Here is a 25,932-nt window from a genome sequence, read left to right as displayed (position 1 = left end):
CAGCTACATCTGCCTGAGGAGGTGTAAGACAGATTTAAGGTGGACTGAGGATGTGTAGGAGGTTATAGAAGTGGTTTAAGATGCTGTCAGCTCTGTGAGGAGGTTTGTGAGGATGACACGAAGATTTAAGGTGGACGGAGGGCATGTAGGAGGTAGGATTATCATCAGGAGTGTCAGATACGGTGTGAGGTATCAGAGTTGTTAAGGTGGACTGTCATGGATTTATCAGGGAAGCTAAGATGTGATAAACAGTGATGGAATGTAACTAAGTACATTTACTCACGTACTGTTACTCGAGCATAATTTTGAGGTACTTGTAATTTACTCAAGTATTTCTATTTTCTGCTACTGTACAAACACTACACTTAATTTTGGAGGCAAATATTGGACTTAATTACATTTATTTGAAAACTTTAGTTACTAGTTACTTTACAGATTACATGCTGCATCAGACAAACTTAAAATCATAAAAATGTTGAATATCAGATCTGATAATCAGTTGACCCAAAGTATACAGTACAAACATACATGTAAATATATGTAAAATATACTTTTACTGGTACTTTTGGTACTTCAGTACATTTAGTGTCATAACTTAAAGATCTTTGGTTTCAAGTACTGTTCAGACGTGTGACTTTTACGAAGAAGTATTCAGATCTTTTACTTGAGTAAAAATAAAAATACCTTCATCTAAAATACTCTGATACACGTAAAAGTCCTGCAGTACAAACTTTACTTAAGTTTAAAAGTACAAAATGTAATTAAAGTATTACAGTAAAAGTACTCATTACATTTCAAAATGCCATTTGCATACTATCTTTGATGTTTATATTGATGTTGGATTGTACTTGAATAAGTACTTAAGTACAGTACTTGAATAACTTTACTCAGTTACTGCAGATTGTGACAGGTGAACGCACTGATCCAGATTTCACGACAAACATGTTTGGACGAGCGCCGGCGTGTTTCCTCGACTGCATGCATCATCCACAAACACACATCCATCTTCCTCCGCTCCACATATGGAGGGTGGGGGGTGTCGGGGGTGAGGAGGGGGGTGACGGGGTCGATGAGTGATGGCGTCCCTGCGTCCCACTTCCTCCTGCAACATCCTTCATCGTCCTCGCTCCCCGCTGTCGCCCCCGCCGTGTTCATCACTCTCCTCCACACACAGGTCACACACCTCCAACGAGCTCACACACACACACACACACACACACACACACACACACACACACACACACATATACACACACACACACACACACACACAAAATATAAGACACACACTGAATATTTTCAATAAAATCAGGAGAAGTTTCCTTTTTTCCTGTTGTCAGCTTTAACCTTCAAAGACCCAGACATCTAAAAACAGCTGTTCTTCTAAAATGTTTAATAACTTTTGAGCCGTAAATCGTCTCCATATGTTTTAAAAACTCATGTAAAGAGTTTCTCAGCTTTTCAGTTTCACACACATCTTGTTTGGTCGTTCAGGGCCTCCGTAGTGAACGTGATTACACCATCTTGTGCTGCAGCATCGATCATATATTTCTCTGTTCTGATTTAATAACCTTTCTATTTATTCCCTGAACTTTTTTTGATATATGTCAGTAAATGACATACACTGTAGGATTATACCTGTTTTACACTGAGGATAATATTACAATAAATGGCTGTAACTTGCTTAGGAAAAATTCATATGGGTGTCTAAAACATCCAAGTTCATCTTTTTAAATTAAAAAACTAAACTGCTGGAGGTTCTGTCTGAGTTCACAGTAAAAAAACAACATTTTGACTGGTGTTATTAGAAATTCTGGTAAATTCATCCATATTCAGACAAAGCAAATGTAAAATTGGGGCTTTAAACGAGTCGGACTGAAACTTCAGCTTCTCCTGAATCAGTTGATGTGTGACACCTGATGCTGACTGATAGAACAGAGGAGGAGAAACTCGATAAAAACAGGAGAATCAGGCGACTCTTTATCATCACTTTACAGTTTTCAGTATCAAGGAGCCTCTTCTTGTTTTGTTCATTAACTGAAAACAGACCAGCTGACAGGCAGGACGTTTGGAGCCGTGGGGTCCTGGTGATCCAGCCTCGCCCCTCTGAAATCGGTTTCATGTGTATAAGAACTGTGGAGCCTCCAGATTTACCACTTTTTGAGAGCAACTTCCTGTTTGTAAACTTGGACATATTCTGAGCTGTAGGATGTGTTTAAGGTGGTCTGAAGAGGTGTAGGAGGCAGTCGATGTGGTATGAGGAGGTGGTTTGTGGTTTTGTAAGAGGGCGTCGAGGTAGGCAGGAGTTATTTCGGTGCAGTAAAAGTCTCAGAGACAATTTTGGACGTGAAACTCTGCCGGTTGAATCATCACAACAAAACACGAACGACTGTGTTGGAAACAATCTCTTTGATAAAAAGCCCATCTCAGTTAGAAACGTCCAAACACTGAAATGAACCTGATGAAACATTCAGCCATTTAAATCCGGAGCTCAGGCTGATCAATAATTCTCCTCGTCATTACTTCATCTGCTCCGTTTGAGCGTTTCCTCATCAGATTTGGCTGCGTTCAAGTCTTTTCTTTATGTTGGGAACAGGACGACCCGGTGCTGACCTCTCTGTTGGCTCGGCGCTCAGATGTCACTCTGCTGTTGGCAGAGCTGCTCAGTTTGAGCTGAGGAGGCTCTTCAGTCAGTCTGATGTGTTTCCATCACACCACCAGCAGAGGGAGACATTACACTGTGGATAGACGCACTGGCAGCCTCTCCGCTCGTCACGTCTCATTAATGATTTTCCTGCTTTAATCCTTTAAAATATTCAATCGCTCACATTTGTTTTTCTACAATTGTGTCTTTTCTAAGTGTTTGTTTTTAATTTAAACCATATGAGTAAAGGCAATTATTGACACAGAGTCGTTTATTATTTTATCCATGCTGATTAGCAGGAATGTGAGTCTTACTTCTCTGTGAAACACTGAGTGCCAGCTGCTTGTAATTCCATGAAACTGTGTTATAAATATCTCCAATCAGCACCTGACAGGCTTCGTATTGGCCGCTGCAGAATCACAGCACACGAAGCCCATGAATTTCTCAGCCATGCATCTGAAGTTCACACACAATGCTCGTATGAATTAGTCATCCGTTCCCACCCCCCTCCCACTTCAAAACACTACAAGGCCACTGGCTATGGTAAATGAAGACATTAAAGGGGAGAGCGGCAGCGCATCAAGAGGATTTGGGGGGAGCTTTCTCTCCAAAAAAGCAGATTTGGCCCGCTCGGGCCCCTGACAGCAGCACATGTTGTGGGAAGATAGCGGGCGGCGACGGCGTACAAAGGCGGCCCAGAGCCGAGCCGAGCGGCGTGAGGCTCCCTGGCAATCGGCCGCCGCCCTCCGCCGCCTTGGCGCTGTCGCCCCACGTTAGTCACACCGCAGGAGACGGGGCCCGGCCTCCCGACCGCCGCCGAGGGCCACAAAAGGCCCACTGCCGCTCCGTGGTAAAGCTCCTGTCTGAACCCCCCCTCCTCCACCTCTGGAGACAGATATACAGCATGAGATGACGACAGGACGGTGGAGCGTTCAATTAAAAAGGCATTAGAGCGGAAAGACCAGCGGACGTGACGCTGACTGCAGCCGCGGCCTCAAACCAGCGGACGCCACCGAGTCGTCATCTCACAGCTCAAAACTTTACAACGACTCTCACTGCTGATCTCACATCAGATTTATATGTTGTCAGAAAGTTTTAGAGAACCGTAACAAAATCAATGAAACACTACAAACATGGAGAAACAAGTCTGAGAATTATTGCAAATAAAAAACTCTGAGTTAAATTTGAATTAGAAACACAAACCGGAGAAGACGCTGAACTTAGGTTCATTTTTAGTTTGTTTTAAAGAGCGCTGAGGTTCAGTCAAATTATTTTGACTGATTTGTTTTTACTAAAATTCACCATTTTCAAACATTTAATGTCAAAAAAATTTGTGTTACTTCTGTCCATATAAATATGATGATCCAGTGAACACAGACTCACAGCTGATCAGATCTCGTCTAATAAAAACACCAGTATATGGGAAACAATTTAAATGTTTATTGTATATTAGATAATGAACGGGCAGGTTCTCCATCAGACCACAAACATTTATCATATCACAGTTTGTTTGCAGTTGTTGCTTTTTGTCTTTAACAGTAATTTTTTATTTACTTTTTTTAAAAGAAGAATTAATCCACGTCTGATATTTCGACTGTTGGACCCCTGGACTCTGCTCGGGGCCTCAGGAGGTCCCTGGACCACAGCTTGGCAGCCGTTGAGCTGCTTTATAATGTTTGCATTTAATAATCAACTTTGTAATAAAAATAAATCACTAATTTAAATAAATATTGATGATAAAACTGAAGCTTTAAATCTGATGTACGATTCAATCAGAAAATATTTGATTATCATTTTCTCTAAAATCTTAAAATGTATTTTATTTTGATATTAAATGTGTTAATTATGGTATAAAAACATTTATTTGTGCGTCCTCGTGATTTGCTGATCGATCATCCAATCAGGAAGCAGCTCTGTGACGTCTAACGAAGCGGCTGATGAGCTCCTGATCAATCATCTCTTTACTGTAATTAATGCAGCGACGCCATTGGTTCCCATACTGCCTCACACCTGCCAGTTCCTGTGTGTGTGTGTGTGTGTGTGTGTGTGTGTGTGTGTGTGTGTGTGTGTGAGTGAGTGTGAGTGTGTGTGTGTCTCCAGCTGTGTGTGCAGACTCCCTGTTTTTATGTGAACAGCTGGCAGGTCTCCTCTGTTGTTTTCATATTGTGTTTGGGGGGAGACTGCACATCTGCTTGTGTGTGTGTGTGTGTGAGTGTGTTGAGGCATTACCTGCCTTGTTACCTTCCAGTGTTGTTGTGTTCAGGTGAATTCACTCCATTATAAACACAACGAGCTGATTAAAGCAGCTGTCTGTCAGCGGCGTCTGTACGTCTCATCAGCTCGTTACAGCGGATCACATTCGGCCTCGTTAGGTTAAATAATTCATTTGTTTCTGCTGACTGATTCACTCTGTCAACGTTTTCATGTTCATATCTCTGTAACCTCAGAAACACAACATTTAGATATTTTAATGCATGAAATGTTCTCACAGATTTATTTAAAGCAAAAGTTACATTTTTGTGATTTTTTTTTTATGATCTCATGAAAAAAACTTGAGATTGAAAAGGACGACGCTGTCTCAACCACACCTGTTGTTTATTTTACTGTAATAAAAGAAAAAGTCCTCATAAAATCCTGAACCTGAAGTGAGTATTTAAATCTTGAACTTAATTTTAGATCAGGAAATCTTTGAGCAACAAACAATGAAGGAAACGATTCAAAACGACCCCGAACACGATAGAAAATACAGATAAAACAGCACAAAGGTACAAATTAACTCGATTTGATAGAAGCAAAAACAAAACTGTGAATAAAAATAAAGCAAAATTGCAACTTTAAAACCCTGCACGGCTGAAGTTTACACCGATCATCATTAGTGTCGCAGTGACATCCTGTCGATCAGAGTTACAGGCTGGAGGGACACTGAAACTCTTCCAACCCTGAAAATCCAAAATCCAAACATGTGGAGTCGAGTGCAGTTTTATTGAAACGCTCTCTCACGTTCCCACGTGAATCTTAAATACTCACCCTGATACTTAAACAATACTTCTTCAGAACTGCAAAGATAAATCAATTAATTGTCAAATATGAAATTAATTTGACTACTTTGATGAAGGAAAAGTCTCCATTCTCTGCTGTCAGCTTGTTAAAGGTGAGTATGTTCTGGTTTCTTTCCTCTGGGACAGGGAACTGAACATCTTTAGGTTTTGGACAAAACAAAACATTTGAGGACGAAACACTGATCGACATTTTTCACCTTTTTACAAACACCTAATCGATGAATGGAGAAAGTAATCGACAGAACAGACGCTACAAACATCAAACCTCTCAAGAAAAATAATTTGGGGTGAGTTACAGGCTTCATGGAAACATGAGAGGTTTTAAGTCTTATTGTAAACTTGATTTCCTCACAGACTTCATGTGGTGACAGTGAACGCATCACTTTGCAGCTCAATAATCAGGACTAGAGCTGCAACAATCCATCGATTCATTGATTAGTTGTCAACTATCGCAGCTGTTTTGAGAATTGATTAATCGGTTTGAGTCATTTTTTTTTAAAGAAAGAAAATCTAAATTATGTGATGTCAGCTTGTTAAATGTGAATATGTTCTGGTTTCTTTCCTCTGATCCTCTGAGGACGTCATGCTGGGCTTTTCTGTCATTTTATGGATCAATGAATCAAGAAAATATTCAACAGACTTCTCTAATATCTGACGTGAGAGATCTAAACATGTTTTTCTACAGAATTGTGAACAAAACAAGTTAAACAGGCAGCCGACACTGCTCTGCTTTTAAAAAAGTCTTTAATTGTACAAATGATGATTTAAATCTGATGAAAGAGCAAAAAAAAAACAACATGATTAACTTTCAGTCTTAACTTTCAGAAACCTGCGTTGAGCAAAGTTTCAGTAGCTTCGGTACAAAACCCCCAAAATCAAACATCAGTAAGTGTCCATACAAACTGAGTATAGAGATTTGATGGTCTGACTGGCTGGTTACTGGTTTGCAGACTGGTTGCCTGGTGGAGAGGAGACAGAAGGAGGTGTGGGGGGGTTGGGTGGAGGAGGTTTTTTTTTTTGGAGGGTGGGGGTGGGGGGGTCCAGCATATGCCCGGCCCTGCTGACAGCTTGCCTACGTTCCCCATCATCTCGCCCGCAGGCTTCCTTCTTCCTCTCAAAGAAGGCAGAATATTTTTTGGGCGCCCAGTCAGGTTGGGTCCTGGTGAAACCTGTGTGTGCGTGGGCAATCTGCTGCCGAGGGAAGAGCATTAAAATGTGTGTGTGTGTGTGTGTGTGTGTGTGTGTGTGTGTGTGTGTGTGAGCCGGGTTTAGATATGTAAGACAGAGAGAAGAAGGAGACGAAGAAGAATGTGAGGAGCTCGTCTCTTGTCAGGGTCGACCTCTGACCCCCCGCTGCTTTCCCTTCAGCGCTTACCAGATATTTTCGTTAGCTTGTATAATGTGAAACGCTCCAACTTTCTCCTCGGCTGGATCCATAAACTGAACACAGAGAGTTTGATACCACACACACACACACACACACACACACACACACACTCTCTCTCTCTCAGAGGGAGGCCGGAGGTGAGAGGAGATGGGAGGGTTTTTTTTGTTTTTCGTACTCTGATGAACCGCTGACTCGACTCGTCCTGCGTCCCTCCCAGCAGTCTCTCTTACCTTGACCCTCCTGTCGGTCAGGACGGAGACGAGGCTGCGTTCACTGTCTGCACCTTCACATCCGTTCCCTTAAACTCTGCTGCGATCGCTGCGTTGAGCTTTATGTGTTCGTCCTGGTGAGAACGAGGATGTTACCCCAAATATCAGCAGAGAGAAAACAAGTTCCAGCGTCCATCGTTGTTCCTGATTGATCTGATCCTGAATGAAGTCCATTAAATCTTATTAATAATTACAAAGTCAGTATGAAAACATGTTGTGAAAACAAGAAACTGTGACTGTTAAAGTAATCTAGTAATCTAATAATGTAATCAAAGCCAAAGAGATGATGACAAACTGCAAAGTTGGACATCCTGAGGGCATGATTAGCTTAGCTTAGCATAAAGACTGGAAGCAGAGGGAAAGTGCTAGCCTGACTCTGTCCAAAGATCAAAAACTGTTCTTAAACTCACTGATTATCATGTTTGATCTCATTCATTTAATCTGAACACTAATAATAAACAGTCCTGCCTGTAGTATGAGTTTAATCACTCTTGTGTAGTTTCTATTTAATGTATTCTTTTTTTTATTAACTTAAAATTAGTTCATTTTTAACTTTCTGTTGACTTATTTATTTCTCTCTACCATCATCAGTGTGGTCAGTGAAGGATTGTCTTGTTTCTTCTTGTCTTGTTTGTAAGTTTATTTAAACGCTTAACATGACATGAAATTAAAGAATACTAATAGTTTCCTAAATTAAGTATATTTCTGTAAGTGCACTAAAGGACTGCTATAAGTATTTTTAATTTATTATCATTTTTAAAAGTACACATTACCACACTTACATAAAGTACTCTTTTTAACTGAAATATCACTTAAAGTATTACAGAATCATTATATTTATTTTTTGTACATTGAAGTTTAACTTAATGACATTTGTTTTGAAGTACATTTTAAATATAGGGAAAAGTGTACTCATAATAACTTATATTGTATTTCTAATTCAATACAGTAAACTCGTTTTATTTTCCCAGTGGTGTCGGTGGACAGAGGCAGGCTAGCTGTTTCCCCTTCACTTCCAGTCTTTATGCTAAGCTAGGCTAACCACGTCCTGACTCCAGCTACATACTAACACAGACTCTGAGAAAGAAAAATAATATTTTTTCCAAAATGTTCATAGAACCTCCCAAAACTTTAAAAAATACAAATGCATTAATTAGATAAAAACAACTGAGTGATTATTACAACAGGACCGAACTACACTCCCGATTCAGAGCAGAACATCCAGCTGGAGGAGCGTTAGCATCATTAGAGCGAGGCAGAAAAAATGTCCACTTGTTTGTGCTCTTTGTTTGTTTTGTGCGAGCGTACTGAATGTGTTGATTGCCGCTGCAGAAACACACAGAAACACACTTTGTGTTCGGTGTCGGGATGTTGGCAGGCGGCTCCGGTTCTGTGTGTTTGCGTCTGAATCTTTGTGTGTAAACTTGAGATAGTCGGGTGGTGCTGCTCTAAATAATATTGTGCGATGGCATATGTGTCTAACACGTGCTGTACACACACACACACACACACACACACACACACACACACATTGGCTCATCAATGAAAGTCGGTCAGAGGGTGGGGGGTTCCGGCCTCTCCCCATGCTCTGCCAGGCCATCTGTTCCTCCTGCCTCCCTCTCACTACACAACTGCCTTCCTGTTTCATCCTCTTCTTCTGTTGTAGCCACACAAACCCCTCACACACACAGTCACACACACACACACACACACAGACACACACAAACGCAGCCCCGTCAGAGTTTTGAAGAGGAGTTTTGTATCATCTGAGCGAGATGAGTTTATTATCCGAGCGGTGATATTTTGGCGTTCGTCTCACATTTTCGTGCTTTCAGAAGCCAAACAGAACCTCGTCCAAACCGCCAAGGTCATCGCCAAATGGTGGCTCCGCGTTTCAGCAGCGATAAAATGCCAAAAAATGTGAGAGCTGAGCAGAGAGGAGAGTGGAAAACCGTCTGTAGATCTGCTGCTGACGATGCTGCAGGAAAACATTTGTCTGGTGTCGTCTGGTGCTTTTATTCTCATGTTTTGAGATTTAAAAGGGGTTTATACCTGTGTCTTTAAAGGAACAGTTCGCCCAAAGATTAAAATCCAGTCATCATCTCCTCCCTCCATGCTGATATAAAGTCAGCTGAAGTCTCGTAGTCCACACAACATTTCTGGAGCTTCACAGTAAAACAGAGCTGCAGCTTTCTGCTAAACACCTGAAGCAGCTGGAGACTTGATTTAAAACAGAGAAACAACCAAAGAAAAACTCCATACAGAAGCCCTGAGATCTCAAACTGATCTGAGAAGATGTTATTTACACCCTCGACGTGCGGTCGACCCACTTCAGACGGGGTGCACGCTAACACTGTTAGCTCAGCAGCTACAGTGAAGATTTCATTTGGACTTTAAAATAAAGTGTAAATAACGTCTTTTCAGACACTTTGGGATTCGGGCTTCTGGAAACTGCAACTTTCCATCAGTGTGAGGGAGATCAGGACTGAATTTTATATTATGGGTGAACTGTTCCTTTAAAACTCACCCGGATCAGACTGTTACTGCAACCCTCAACCGATAACTACATTTGTGTTTTAATTATGACTGTTAGCTTGTCGGGCTGATGCCACACACTGGTTACACTCTGCTTCACCCTTTAAACACACCTGTCTTCTTCTCCTCGTCCTGCTTTCTCTCATTTCTCCCTCATATCCCTTCTTTCTGTTTCCTTTCCTCGTCTTCTCTTCTCCTGTTTCCATATTTTCCTCTTCCTTCTTCCCGACAGTCCTCCTGTTTGTTAGACTTTATTCTACTTCTTCTTTCCTGGTTTTCTGACATATTTCCCCTCATATTCTATCTTTCTTTTTATTTTATTCTTCCTTTTCCTGTCTCATGTTCCTCATCTTTTCCTGTTCTCCTGTATCCATATTTTCCTCTTCCCTCTTCCTCTCAGTCCGCCTGGTTTTCAGACTTTATTCGTCTTCCACTTTGCTGTTTTCTTCCTTCTTCTTCTGCTCTTTTGTTATTTGTTCCCTCATCACATCTCTCTCTCTGTTTTCCTGGTCTTCCAGCCTCCTCCCTCCCTCACATCCTGCTCCTTCTCTTCTTCACATTTTTTAACTCTCCTTCTCCTTCCTGGTTTTCTGACCTTATTCTCCCTCCTCATCACTCTATTTTTAATCTCTCCTTCGGTTTTCCCGTCTCTTCCTCCTCTCCCTCTCTCTCTCTATCCCTCTCTCTCCCTCTCTCTCTCTCCCTCTCTCTCTCTCTCTCTCTCCCTCTCTCTCTCTCCTTCTCACTCTCCCTCTCTCTCTCTCTCTCTCTCTCTCTCCCTCTCTCCCTCTCCTCCTCTCCCTCTCTCCCTCTCTCTCTCTCTCTCTCTCCCTCTCTCTCTCTCTCTCCCTCTCTCTCTCTCTCTCTGGTTGTGCGAGCTTGGTGGAGGCTTGGTTTCAGGCCCGGTGCTGTTGGCTGATCTCCAACCTGGCAGCAGCTCAGTGGGAGCAGGTGGAGCCCCCATCCCCCACCACACACACACACACACACACACACACACACGCACGCACGCACGCACGCACACACACACACACACACACACACACACACACACACACACACACTTTGTGGTCCTGCAGTATTTTTTAAGCCCAAAAACGCGCCGCCGACATCAGCCCGTCTCCATGGTGACGTCCATGTTGAGTTTTTGAATTTCAGCTCACGTCTGATTGGCCGGCTGTTTGTCAGTGTTGTAGGATGTAACTCATATCTCCCATAATAACCTGAACTCACTCTGATCTTGATCTTCATCATCATCATCATCTTCTTCTTCTTCTCTTAAAGCTGCTCTCACAGCACTTTACCTCTGCGGCTGGTATTTTGTTGTACGTACGGTGAATGTCACTTATAAACATATTTTCTCACTAATCTGTGTCGCTGTAAGCCGTGAAGAAAGGTTTGGTTTTATCTGACCTCAATAATATCAAAACACAAGATGATTTGTTTGATTCCATGAGAAAAAACTTCAGGAGCTTTATCAGTCAGATACAGAAACCCTTGTACTTCTGGATTTAACACCTCCTTCAAACAAAAACATAAAGGGTTTCTTTTCCCCTTAAATTCCCCCTGAGGTTAGTGTCATATTCATGAGGGCTCTGTGATATGGTCTTAATATAAAATCAGGACACACAATAAATATCTCAACATTTTAAAATCTCTTCTAAATCTCTTCATAAATGTTTGGACTGAAATATCACCATATTTTACACTAAACACCTCGATATGGATATTGAGACAGTACTGTAGGATGACTGTCGGTACAAAATCTGAACACAATCAGATTTCTGATCAATAATCATCAGTAATGTGGATATAATGACTCAGTGTGTCACTTCACTGTAATGAGCCTTGAACACCAGGAGAAGACACTGATGACACGCCACCATATAAACATCTGACATCATATACAGACTCATATCATAATAAATATATAGGATCAATAAATCACCCAGTCCTTCACATTATATTCATATACGTTCAAACTGAAGATGCACTTTACAAACTGACTTTCACTGTTTTCATTCAAAACTTCATTCAAAAAATGTGTGATTTTAGTCTGAAGGCAGGCTGGTTGTTTTTTTATTCCACTTTATTTTCTGACTTTTTTTTACAGAATGATGTTACAACAAAAACAAAAACATATTAGTGTGAAATCAGGGCATGTTGGGGGTGAAGACCGGTTGTCATGGTAACGGCTGACCTGATGGCGAGGGGTTCTGACTCTGAGTTTGTTGATGAAGCTGAAGGAGAGTTGGAGCTGCGGTGTGAACGCAGCCCGGTGTGTGTGAAGAGCCAACACCTGCAGGAGAGGACCAGGTGTGTGTGTGTGTGTGTGTGTGTGTGTGTGTGTGTGTGTGTGTGTTACAGTAAGTGCTGATTGGCAGTGAAGGAGCTCGGAGGCTGGACGCTGTAATTACCACATTAACACACGTCTGTGCTTCTGTGTTTGTGAGGACGCTGGTTGACATTATACATCACGGCACCTCTGACCTTCATCCAGACGTGATTCTGACTTTTAACATTTTTTAACCAAATCTGAACCATCAAACGTTTCTATGAAGAGACGATCAACGGACAGAATTTCCAAAATTTGATGACATTTCAGAAATGTTTTTGTTTTCCAAAAAATTGTCCTCGCTTTGCAAAACTTTGCCTCACTCTCCAGGAGTGAACTTACAAACTGTTTGTCACCTGTCGCCGGGCGGTTTTATTCTCTTGAAGCTCCTCGTCTCGCCCTGTGGCCTGATGGGAGCTCGTCTGGGTCAGTTGGTGTGTAGTAATGAATGGATGGATGGATGGTGGATGAGAGATGATGTTGCTGCTGACGGTCATCTCCTCCAAAACCTTCCCGTCACTTCTGCCTCAACGTGTGCGACAGAATTTAAAACTCTAAATAATCCTGAATTCAGTTCAGATTTCATTAACGGTAATTCTAATCATAATATATTTATAAACAGAATCAGTAAAACAACAGCCTCTCAGGTTGTGTAGTAATATTTTGGTTTTCATTTGATTTATTTTAAACATTTTAATTGTCTTCAGTTACCTAAAAATTATATTTATATATATTTGTTTAAATATCCAAATTTTAAAAAATGCAAAAGCACCTGAGAGCCTGAGCTCATCCACGTCTTTTAGAAAAGTGTTGAGCCGTGATTTTTCTTTCTGCTCTTTAAAAAGATTGGAGCACATTTTCAGTTAAATAAAAAAGAGAATTCACTTTATCTTGTAGCTATTTTCTACAGACGAAGATGAAAAATTATTTAAAAAGAGTTTAAATTATCTTTATTCTTTTGTACAGTTTTGGTTTTAATATTGCAATTTAAGAAGCATCACAGCGAGCAGTTTGACTGTGTGAAGTATATAAATACCCTGAAATCAAGAATTTATTTTACAGCATTCAAGTTCATGTTTCCTCTAAAAATATAAAATACATTTAATTTTTTTACCTTCATGTTTGTGTCGAGTCTTTGTGGAGTCAGAACTCTGCACATGTTTGTAGATGTTGATGATGTGCAGAATATGAACGCACACACTTCACACACACTGTTCACACACACTGTGCTGTAGTATCGGTCTCAGGCCTCTAGATGGCGCCTCAGCCTGCTTTTCTGACACACTGCTGACTTTTGTTTCATTTAATTTAATAAAAACTTCAGTAAACAGAAAACACTGATGAAATGAAAGTGGATCAAATGGTAAAAAATATCAGGAATAACAAACATCTGTTATTCTTTTATGTGACGTTCTGTGTATTTAATTATCTTTCAATGAAACTTGTCTCCGCAGTATGGAGCCTTTCTAAATGTCTTTGCAGTAAAACAGTGACTGTGTCTTCATGGACACTAGAGTCTCCTCGTTATATGTTTGTACAGCATCGTATTCTGGTTATGTATTAATTGATCAGTAGAACAAACTGTGATCCTGACGCTGCTGCAGGATCTTTATCTGACTGTCACTGCTCATCACATCATGAAGTGCAGGCTGCCCAAACGTTTTCCCACAGAGCGCCAAGTGCAAACAGTTGTTGTATCGTATCGATGCGATTCCCCCGAGAGGCAAGTAAGAAAACAAAACTCTTCTTTTTCTACTTCTGATCTAAATTGTTTCCTCTCATGTGTTTGTGACTTCAGTTAGTCACTTCCAAACTTTTTCTGCAGGTCTTTGACTTATAAACTCGTATAGAAATGATCTCAAACGTTGTGTGTAACTGATGTAGAACTGTACCTGTGACATCTTACTGAACAAACTGAATAAGGAACAAATCACCTTCATAGTGGAAGCATTAAAAGTGCAACATGAATATTTATTTATTTAGTGTTTGACAGCGTTCAGAAGATTTTTTCAAAATCGTCTCTGCACAAAAATTATGGAAACAATTGTCACGACACTGGAATTTCTAACTTCAACACAGTACCTCGAAAAATCTCGATATCATGAGGAAAGCTGACACGACATTGTGGGCACAAGATTTCAGATTTTTATTTAAAGATAAATATAACGATGCTTGTGGACTGTGTGTTCAGTGCAACAGCGTCTAAGGTGCAGCGGTGCTTGGGTCAACTTGTTGTCGGTGAACAGAGCGAAAAAACGCTTCAAGTACTGGAGTATTAATACTGCGAAAAATGAGTATTGAAACCTTTTCAAATAATCAATATTTATCGATATTTATATACTTTTGACACGAGAACAAACAAACACATCAACACAGCGTTGTTCTGGTGAAGCCGAGGGTGAGATATTCCTCGTCACATTTTCTTGTCACGTCTGGTGTAGATTCATCTTCTTCTTCACGTTGACCCAGCAGTGCAGAACCGGGCCTCTTTCAACCCCGGCCCCCCACTGTGAGAAGCACTGACTGAAGAGGAGGTTAATAAGAAGTTTTTGTCAGGATTATCTTTCTAAATTCCCTGATTGATTTTTTTTTATCGTTCATGTCAGAGCTTTAGTTGTACGACGATCCAAAGCTCCTTTAACTGAACTGACCTCACAAAGTGTCGTTCAGCAGAAGTGTAAAAACCAAAGATAACAGTCAGACAACCAGACAGTGAAGAAACAGTTCATCGTAACGTCCCGTGAACCAGCAGATTATCTCTGCAACACCTCAGGTTTGTTTCCTTGACCAGGCCTGCTGTTTCCTCTGGGTTTCTTTAGGTTTCAACAAGTTAAAGAGCATTTTACCTGACAGCAATAAAACAGCATCAACAGTGATTCATGTTATGATATTATATGAAACCTCAAATCAAACCTTGTGTTGGTCCGACTTCGGGAGGCCCAGATGAAGTCAAACAGCAGCCAAGCTCCAGAAAATGAATTAGAAATGAGAATTAAAAACACCTGAATCCACAATAATCTGCTAAATGTGAATAAACTGATCCAGGTTTGATTCATTATTGACAGATTCTGCTCTCTGAGGCTTCACACACAAAAACTATGGGAACATGTTTATGTGGAGATAAAAAACAGATTTCTGTTGTTGTGTTTAAACGTCAGATCGTGAATTTGATCCAAACCAGAACTGAGCCTCTCTCAGGAGACGGGCTGAGCTCACAGCTGCAGCTTCAGAATCCGACTGTGATCAGAATCAAACCGTCAGATTGATCCAGATTGAAGAAACCAGACCTGCTCAGTGTGAACGCAGCTTCATCTCTGAGATAAAACACAGACAGTCCTCTCAGTGTGAAGCAGCTCTGCCGTGAGTCCGTCCTGTCTTCAGAAGTAATCCATGATTACACATTAAGATTATTGATCATATCGAAAACCCAATTTAATTGCTGTAATCTAATTACCTTCTCTTTGTCTTGACCTTCAGCGCTGAGACTTTGTTTAGCCGACTAATAACGTGCAGCCGGAGCCTCAGATGTATTTGAGCGAAGTAAATCTGCAGATTGTCTTGTTAAATCACGCCGGCCGTCCTTCTATTAACATAAAAGCTTCTGTTCATTAACCTCAGGCGACTCGCGGCTCTGCGCCTGCAGTGCTGAAAACCTGCAGAAGCAGAAGAGATCAGCCGAGGTCAGCGCGAGTCTGCCAGATTTATTTAGAAAGGCTTCGAACAAACAGGTGCCTCACAAGACTGACTTCAGATTTCAAGATAATTGGATCAAATTTACAGCGAGGCTTCTTTTTAATGACGATTCTGACTCATGGATTCATTTTAATGAAGATTTGAAATGGAGAATATTTGAAGGAGTTTGTGTGGAGAAGTTTGGCTTCTGTACAGACTCAAAGTTTCACCAACAAACTCTTAAATACAAGAACATCAACTGTGGCTGACTTTAATTCTTTAAAGGAACAGTTCACCCAAAACTGAAACATTATCTTCTCACCCACATGTTGATGGAAAGTCAGGTGAAGTTTCGTCCCAGAAAAATATATATATATATTTTCAGGTTGATCTCTGTGATCACAGCAGACGAGCTGCGTGGAGACATCTGATGTTTAAATCATCTCCAGCTGCTTCAGCTGTTCAGCAGAACGCTGCAACTCTGTTTCACTGTGAAGCTCCAGAAATGTTCTGGACTACGAGACTTCACCTGGACCTCCTGGATCCCACATTTCCCATGATGCACCTGGATGGTGTCTTACATTAGAGACCCCCTTCTTGGTAGACTCCGCAGCTCCAGTTTCCAAGATGAGATGACCCTGATGACATCACTATGACATCATCAGGGTTAATTCCTCCTGCAGAGAGTCAGATGACGAGTTGACAAAATAATCTGCAGCACGAGGTCCATTTAGTCGCCTTTCTGGAGCTTTTGATGGAGTCTCACAGTCTTCATCAGCAGCTGGAGTGATGGATGAAAAGTCCTGCACGTGTTGAGAAAAATAAACTTAGAAACTTCAAAGATTCAAAGACAACAATGTCAAACTGACTTCATGTGAAACAACACTGTGATTTTCACAGTTTTCAGAGAATTATGAATGTTTTCCTGCGAGTTTTCTGTGGTGGAGACTTTATTCTGAGTGAAACAAACCCTGCTGAGTGATGGTGAGGTGTGATGAGTTTTAATGATCTGTGTCTCCTCTCAGACCGGCTGTGTGTCTTTAGTGTCGGGCTCTGTCTGCAGGTATCAGCAGCTCGGTTCAGGTGTATGATCAGCTCGGTTCAGGTGTATGATCAGCTCGGTTCAGGTGTATGATCAGCTCGGTTCAGGTGCATGATCAGCTCGGTTCAGGTGTATGATCAGCTCGGTTCAGGTGCATGATCAGCTCGGTTCAGGTGTATGATCAGCTCGGTTCAGGTGTATGATCAGCTCGGTTCAGGTGCATGATCAGCTCGGTTCAGGTGTGCCATCAGCTGCTCCCTGCGGAGCTCCGTCTCCTCTCACATCTGCACCGACAGCACTTTGTTCTCACGCACGGCCATCACAGCGCGCCACTCTTCAAAAGTCCATGCGGGAAACAGAGCCATGTGCAGCGGCCATAAATCAGCAGCAGCAGCCGCCGGTGCACCGACTCCGCTCCGGTCCGCTCCGCTCCGGTCCCCTCCTCCTCCTCCGCCTCCTCCTCCTCCGCCTCCTCCTCCTCCTCCTCCTCCTCCTCCTCCTCCTGTGAGCGGCCGGGAGGGAGCGCTCCCCGCCGCCTGCTGCAGCGCTGCGGGGCTGAAGCTGCTCCCCGCTGCACGGAGCACGCTGAGCTGCTGCTGCTGCTGCTGCTGGTCCCGTGCTGTACCGGGTCACACCGAGCTGAACCGGGTTATGTGCATCCATCCATCCAGCGGGACAGGAAGGAGAGGAGGAGGAGAGGAGGGACAGACAAACAAACAAACAAACAGGAGGAGACTGAACTGATGCAACTTCTGTGAAGTCTGAGAGCCGAACCACAGAGAGAGAAGCCGAGCCGAGCCGAGCCGAACCAGGACCGCAGTGTGTTTCTCTCCTGACCTGCAGCTCTCAGGCGGGTTTTATCTGAATGAGTCACGCTGACACCGGAAGAAAGTTTCTCACCTGGACGAGCTCTCAGTGCAGGCGATGGTACGCAAGTATGAGCCCGTAGAAATACCAGAACTGTGTCAGAACTTTATGAGAACTCTGTTATCATTTTATAAACTGTTCTGTCTCCACCTGCCTCTGCTGCTGCTGCTGCTGCTGCTGCTGCACTGATCTATAATCTATCAACAAGTCTGTAATCAAGAACTGTTCACTGACCTGCAGTCAGCCTGTGCTCTTATCAAGAGTGGTGGTTCTGCTGTGGTAGTTCTGTAGTGATACTGTGGTTCTGTAGTACTGGTGCTGTAGTACTGTGGTTCTGTAGTGATACTGTGGTTCTGTAGTACTGTGGTTCTGTAGTACTGGTTCTGTAGTACTGTGGTTCTGTAGTACTGTGGTTCTGTAGTGATACTGTGGTTCTGTAGTACTGGTTCTGTAGTACTGTGGTTCTGTAGTACTGTGGTTCTGTAGTGATACTGTGGTTCTGTAGTACTGTGGTTCTGTAGTACCGTGGTTCTGTAGTACTGGTTCTGTAGTACTGGTTCTGTAGTTGTACCCAGTTTCTGTTGAATGCAGTGATCAGGCGCGTTCTCGTGCGCGCGTACGTGACGGCACTTTTTTACCTTAATTTGTCGACCAATCAGACGCGACTCTGACGTTCAAATTCCTCCTTATCGTCCAATAAGAGCGCGCTTAGAGAGCGTAGCTCTGACGTGGCGGCTCCTGATTGGCTCTGGTGTGGATGGAGGCGGGGCAGATGAGCCAATTCTCTAAAACAACGATAAAACGTGTGTGTGTGTGTTTTATGATATTTTATCTTATATCTTATTGTTTTAATGTACTTTAATGTAATTCTTATCACTTTATATCCATATAGTACTTAATAATACTATTATATAATTAATAACTTGATATATTGTAATATTACCCAGCAGTGGCTCCCTGAGGAGTCTCCTGCTGGCTGGTCCTGTCTGTTATTTCACACTTTGATTTTATATTAAGACTTTAAATCAGTCACAGTGTCTCACTCTACTTATTTGTCAGTTTATTGCACTTTATCGTCCTTTAATCAGCCATGATGTCCCTGTGAGGACTCGTGTGTCCTCCCTCTGATAATATTCCTAATATTCCCAGGATTATCTCTCTAATCCCTCAGTGTGGTCTTGCAGGTCAGACCTGTCTGTGCTTTACAGTTTATTACACTTATCTGAATACACCATCCCTGTATGGATTAACAACGCTCCCACTGTTCTTATTAGACGGTTTATTTTACTTTATTACATTTTTATCTCTTAAAATATGGATATAATTTCCTCTGAATGTCTCTGTGAGGACTCACAGTCGTCTGTGCAGCTCAGAAGGAATTTAATTGTCCGTAATGGTAATTTAATCTTCTTTGATATTCCTATAACTCTGCTCTGGGGGCCTCAGAGTGAGTCTGTGGTGAGTTTATAATGATTGTGGTATTTTATGTCCTCTGGTATGTTTATGTTGTCGGTGCACCCTGAGGTGATTTCACCGCTCCTCTCCTTTGTATCAGGACGTACGGAGCGTGACAGTGACTTTATTTCTACCTGCACGCTGTCTGATAATCTGTACAGACGTTCACACAGTGTCTGTGGTTCTCAGCTGTGATTTATGTTTCTGTTTGTGGAGTTTGATCTCCTCCTGTATCATCTTTAACGGTCCTATAGGGACACGCAGAGTGTCTGTGGCTTTTTAGAGGCTCTGCTCAATTTTATGGTAACTTCTATAGTATCTCCACAGACTAATATTCCTCTTATATCCCTGTAAAGGCTTTTATAGTGTGTCTGTGGTTCTCAGGTGTGACTTTATGGTTCTTTAGTGTTTAAAAATCCCCAGAACGTCCTGTTGGTTCTGTGATATCTCTGGAAGTGGACTGTTTAAACATCCTACAGCTGCTCAGGATGCATTTATGATTCCTGTATTTGTACACATTTAAATCCACTGGTGTGTGTCGTGGTGTGTGTCGTGGTGTGTGTCGTGCTGTGTGCGGCTTCTCTCTGCTTGTGTTACTGTGTGGCCGTGACGTAGGGGGCGCTGTTACCTGGCTCCATTCAGCTCGGTTCAACATGAGTTAAAACACCTGCAGTGAACAGAGGAGCCTGGCTGTGATCTCACTGACCTGCAGGAGGGAAAACACATAAAACACATTAAAATAAGACAAAATAACACAACATCAGACTGTGACGTGACTTTAAACTCCGCGCGTCTCTGTCACCACATTTTAAAGTGAAATATTTTAACTTTTTCCTCCATATTTTTTATCTGGCAGCTACCAAAACTCTACGTGCTGCTTATTATAATACTGCTAATGTGACTTAATAAATCTGACAGGGCTCAAAACTTCACCGTGAGGTTATATTTACGTTAACGGCATTAAAATTGCAGAACTTCAGACGTTATTTGACGACTTTTCCTCCAGTCGACAGACGTAAAAAGTTTCTTCTCCTTCCAGAAAATAAAATCAAAAGATATAATAAATTGATTGGTTGACATTTACCAGCTTCTCGTGGACAATACTGATGAAGATAACTGGTCATTTGTATTGTATTTTAAAAAGATGTTAGTTTTTGTTGCACTCCTGAGGGTGATATAAAACTCCTGACATCAGTAAAACATAAAAACATGAAGACAGAAGAACTCAGATCATGATGTCCAGGATTTCTCAATAAGGATTCAGCTCGCTAAATATACACAAAAAAAACACAAGATAAGTGTAGTACTTATATATAAACCTGCTGAGTCTGTGAGAGATGACGTCATCACATCATAAACAGGTGGAGGCCAGGAGGTCACCTGCTGCAGGTTTATATAAACAGCTGATTGACATCATCCCAACTGACCTCACGTGAGACTCATTGATTATATAAGTGTGTGTGTGTGTGTGTGTGTGTTATGTAAAGGTGATCTGGTTTCTAATAATAATAATAATAATAATAATAATAATAATAATAATGATGATGATGATGATGATGATGGATGTTGGAGGCTGTGAACAGACAGTCGGTTCTGGTTGGTGTGATCACAGCTGGTCCCTGCAGTGAAGTGGATCCTGTCAGATCTTTATGGATCTCCTCCTCTGACTCTCAGCTTCTTATTGACTCACAGTGAAGCAGCACACACACACACACACACACACACACACACACACACACACACACACACACACACACACACACACACACACAGTGGTGCTGGTGGTGCTGGTTCTGGTGTAAAGTGGCTTCAGCAGAGACTTAACGCTGGATGGATCAGAGCTCCTCACAGACATGAGGAGCGGCTGCAGCTCGGACCTGATTTAACCAGAGAGAGAAACAAAGAGACGATCCAAACTTCATTTATTCCCAAAGACGGAGACTCTCTGCTGCTGGATGTGTCGTCCTCCTCCTCCTCCTCCTCCTCCTCCTCCTCCTTCTTCTTCTTCTTCTTCTTCTTCTTCTTCTTCTTCTTCTTCTTCTTCTTCTGTGTAAAACTGTTAAAGACAAATGTTGACTTCCGCGTAAAGTTTCTATAAAAGCAGAGAAAACATTTCTCCAGACAGATCTCCACCTTCTGATCAATACTGATCGATAAACCCACCGTGTGATCACTTTCATCCACACACACACACACACACAGACACACACACACACACACACACACGCACAGCGGCGGCATCATCACCGGATTGTACTTGTGAAACTGCGCGCGGAGGATCGATGCCTCTCTGTCTGATCGATCAGCAGAGTGTGTGATCAGTTTGGGCTCTGCGGGGTCAGTGCGCTCAGTCCGCGGCCACACACACGCACACACACACACACACGCACGGACACACACACACACACACACGGCTGCAGTCCGGCGGCGGAGCGAGCGGAGGTCCCGGAGCTGTGAGGAGCAGCGGACAGCAGCGGAGCGGAGAGGAGGTGGCGCTCCTCTCTGCGCCGGGACAGCACACGGACTCTCTCTCTCTCTCTCCCCCTCTGCGCTCAGTCTCCTCCTGCTGGAGATAAATTAACGGAAAGCAGCTGTCGGCTGTGTTAGAGGCGAGGCGGCCGTCTGGCAGCTCAGGGATCCGTTTTGCCTTTTTTCTTCCTTCCTCGTCAGCTCGTGTTCCGGGACTCCGCCGACAGGCTGCCGCTGCCGCCCCGCCGCCGCCGCACCGCGCCCTCCGTCCCGAGCAGCGAGCAGCCGCACCGCCGCGCGCCGGCCACAGCGCACCGCAGGACGGACAGACATGTTGCCGAGGTCCGCCGGTCTCCGCGGCTCTCCGCCGGTTTGAAATGCACTTTGGGGACGTTTTGGAGCTCCGCACCGTCCGCCAGCACCGGCCGCTCCCGCTCCAGCCCCCGCGGACCGCCTGTGATCAGCGCTGAAGCTCTAACGGGACTTTTCTCTTGTTGCCGGAGATGTTCTTCGTGTCTGGGCTCAAAGTTGTGCGCTCCCCGGCGGAGGGCCTCTAACAGGTCCGGACAGTACATGTAACCCGAGGCGGGGTCAAAGTTCAGCCCTGGTTGGAAATGTGAAAGCGAAGGGGGCACAAGGAGGGCTCTACTTCCCCTCACTCTCTCCTTTTTTTCTGTTCTTTCCTTTTTTCACACACACACACACACCACACACACACATACACTACACACTGCGCACACGCACGCGCACAGGCTGGAGTTACAGTAACCCACACACACACATAAACACACACACCTTCCAGATCTAAGATTAGATCGACAGATATGTATTCTCCGCTATGTCTAACACAGGTGAGTGAGCTTTAAACTTTCCTAATGTGTTCCCGGTGTTTGTGTGCAGCTCTGCGCCTCCTATAGACTGTTGACTGTACACTGAGGACTGTATGGACTCTATAGCCTGTCTCCTATAGTCTGCTCTCTGCAGCCCTGCTCTCACTCCGTCTTCCTCTCCGCAGCACATGGCGGCGGAGGCGCCTCCAAACTTCACTTATTAAATTATTGAAGCCCGAGCGGTCCTTCCTGCCTCTCCGCGCTCTGTCGGACACTTTCCCCGCACGGTCTGCGTGTTTTGAGCTTGTTTGCGCGGCTGCCGGTGTGTGTTTGTGTGCGGGCAGCGGCGCACTGTGTCCCGGCTGCTCCCCGCTCAGGCTGCTCCGCTGCCCGGCCAGCCTGACCGCAGCTCGGGGCGCAGTGTGCGGGGAGCAGCCGGGACACAGTGTGCGGGGAGCACCCGGGACACAGTGTGCGGGGAGCAGCCGGGACACAGTGTGCGGGGAGCTGTGCGGAGGTTTCCCGTCCTCGCTTCGCCGCTGAAGTTTGAACGCCATCATTTGCGCAAAAAATTGGATGCGTGCTCTCAGGCACCGGCGTCATTTGGACGCGTGAAGTTGCGGGTTATTTCTGTTTTCTTTGCCCCAAAACTTTCCAACTGTGGCTGCAGCCGCCGGGCCGCGGACCGAGCCGAGCCGAGCCGAGCCTGAGCAGCGAGCAGCCACGGAAACACGGTCAGGTCTCAGTTTATAGCCGCCACAGTTCAGTTTTAGGAACATGCTTCATGTTTGTGCGTGAATACGTGGGTGCGTGTCTCCTGACGCAGGACCAGGACCAGGACCAGGACCAGTGCAGTCCGGAGGGTCCAGGCTCTGTCCGCTGCAGGTCGGTCCTGGTCGGTCCTGGTCCGTAGAATCAAAGTGATTCTGATCATTAATCGCTTCCGCGCTGCCGCTGAGGCCTCAGAGCAGCTCGGGCCTGAAGCAGCTGAGGTGACCTGAGGTGACAGCAGACCTGCAGCAGCTCACCTGAGACACGTGCACGCGACAAACAGGACGAAAGCACGTATTTACAGTCATCATCCTAAATATGAATTAAAACGCACCGTCTCCATATTAATGCATCAGGAACTTAAATTTGAATTTAATTTTATTCTGTAAAAAAATGCTTTTCTCTGCTGCCCTGTGGTGTGTTCAGGGTCAGAGGTTAAAAATAGGATTTAAGAGCTGTTTTCCTGGGTGTGACCTCAGGGAGATTTTGGCTGCAGACCTCCTCTTCATCGTCCTGAGCTCCTGAAATTAACCTCCGCTTCTTAAAAATACAATTAACATTTAAAACAGAACAAATCACACACATTTATATTTAAATCATTTTATATTTCAGCGTCATAAATTTAAAACCACCAGTTATTTAAAATGTATTTTTATTGTGAGGCTTAAAATCAATGTCATGTTTTATTATTTGTGACTAAAACTATTTCTTTATTTTAATCCAGAAACAAGATAATTTAAATTAATTAATAAATGAGTGTTTTTATTGATCCTGGCTGTAAATATTCAGCAACATGTCGTCGTGTTTTAATCTGCTGCTCGTCAGCTTTTTGTGACTTCACTGATTTTTTTTTTTTTGGGTGAATCCACTAAAATGATTTGTCGTCTTGATTTTCTGCTCGGAGCTTCAGTCTGTTTTGAAGACGAGTCTAAATCTGCAGGAACGAGCACGAGCTTCAACGTTTAATCTGATTATCAGCCAGTAAAACCAATAATGAGCAGACTGACTGTCGGTTTATAAAAACTGCCGGCCAGAAAGAAATGTGTTTCAGGGCTTTGAACAGATGTGTTCACTGGACAAATTCTTCACTGAGCAGATGTTTTTTCTTTTTGCTTATTGAATTAATTATTTAATCATCACTTTTTTATTAATTTCAGATATTTTTTGATCATTGGATGGAATAGTGTGTGTGTTTGTGTGTGAAATAAGCTGCTCGTGTGTAATCCACTGACACTGAACCTGCCTGGCCCACACGCTGCTTTTTTTATTTGGCACCATAAAACCCCAATGATTAATATGTATTTTTAAAATTTAATATTGGCCCAAAATATTAGTAAATGCTGATTCTTTAGATAAACATCATGCAGGTTGAACTTGAACTTTTGTTTCCTGATTTTAAAACACAAATAAACTGTTTAAAATGTAAATGTTGGAGGATTTCAAGAAAAAAGCAAATTAAATGGAATTTGAAACGTCAAGTTTCAGCGTCTCAGAGTGTCGGTGAAGGAAGCGCCTGCGTTTAGCCTCTCAGCCAGCAGGGGGCGCCCAGAAACAAAACTCTCTATTTCATTTTATTGTAATTTAACTGTTTTAATTTATTGTGGATTTTTTGGGGACTTTGTTTCATCATGAGAAACGTCGGGATCGTCACAAACGACACGTTTAGTCGTCGTCGTGCCAGAAATCGTGAGAATGACGTAACCAGGGCGTTCAGCAGGTTTATTTAAGTCGGTGCTCCGATGGCCTCTTTTTTTTTTTTTGGCATATGAATATTTATTGATTTTGAAGAAAAGGCAACAAGTATCCAAGATTTTCACATCCTTCCGTGGTCACAAGAGGTCAGTAGGAGCAGAGCACGGAGACAAGAAAGAGATGAATAAAGACAAAATCAGAAACACGAGAAGTGTTCGACTGATCAATCCGGAGGAGATTGTTAGTCATAAATCGATTTGTGTATTTTTACATCATGAAAAAGATCTCATCTTCTAAACTACATTTTAATCTCCTGAACATGTTTGGAAATCATAAATCTGTTCAGTCCGGAGCAGGAAACGTTTCACCGAGGCAGATTCACACGTTGTACGAAGAAAAGTTCACACAGATGATCGTTCGTTAGTGTCGTCTGTCTTCACAGATAATATCTGTGTGACATGATTCAGTTTATAAACTCTCCTCTGCTTTAACTTTAACCACATTCTGCTGAAATGTTCTTTAGTTTGTCGTTAAGTGAGCTGTTTTTGGATATCGGTGTGTGTGTGTGTGTGTGTGTGTGTGTGTGTGTGTGTGTGTGTGTGCAGAGACAGTGTGTATCGGTGTGTTTTGTGTCGTCGAGGCTGCCGCCGTCCTCCTCCTCCGTCAGCAGCCGTTAACCGTCGGGCCTCGGCGGCTCAGTCGGGCCTCGGCGGCGAGCCACTGAGCCCGAGCGACACGCCGGTAATTCCCTCAGTGTGTCGGTGTGGGTGTCAATAGACGGGGAGGGAGGCAGGCAGGCAGGGAGGATTACCATTATTGCTCCCCTAAATGACTGTTATTCAGGGGGTTGTTGTTACAGGAGCCCATTACATCTGTCACCAAGGTGCAGAGGGGGAACGTGTAAG

At 43.2% G+C, this 25,932-nt stretch overlaps 1 protein-coding gene across 1 annotated transcript in view; it reads left to right on the top strand.

Moving 5' to 3' along the window:
- The first annotated feature begins 21,723 nt into the window (after window positions 1–21,723).
- The window catches only part of nfia (nuclear factor I/A), a 127,137-nt gene continuing 122,928 nt past the window's right edge, over window positions 21,724–25,932 (top strand). Inside the window, exon 1 of the mRNA XM_073475861.1 lies at window positions 21,724–22,585. Within this exon, the coding sequence (XP_073331962.1) occupies window positions 22,559–22,585 (27 nt within the window). The 5' untranslated portion in view covers window positions 21,724–22,558. The remainder of the gene's footprint in view (window positions 22,586–25,932) is intronic.

The sequence above is a fragment of the Pagrus major genome, chromosome 11 (genome assembly GCF_040436345.1).
Source record: "Pagrus major chromosome 11, Pma_NU_1.0".
Taxonomy (NCBI): Eukaryota; Metazoa; Chordata; class Actinopteri; order Spariformes; family Sparidae; genus Pagrus; species Pagrus major.
The sequence above is the reverse complement of the archived record's forward strand: the minus strand, read 5'-3'. Positions and strand labels throughout refer to the sequence as shown.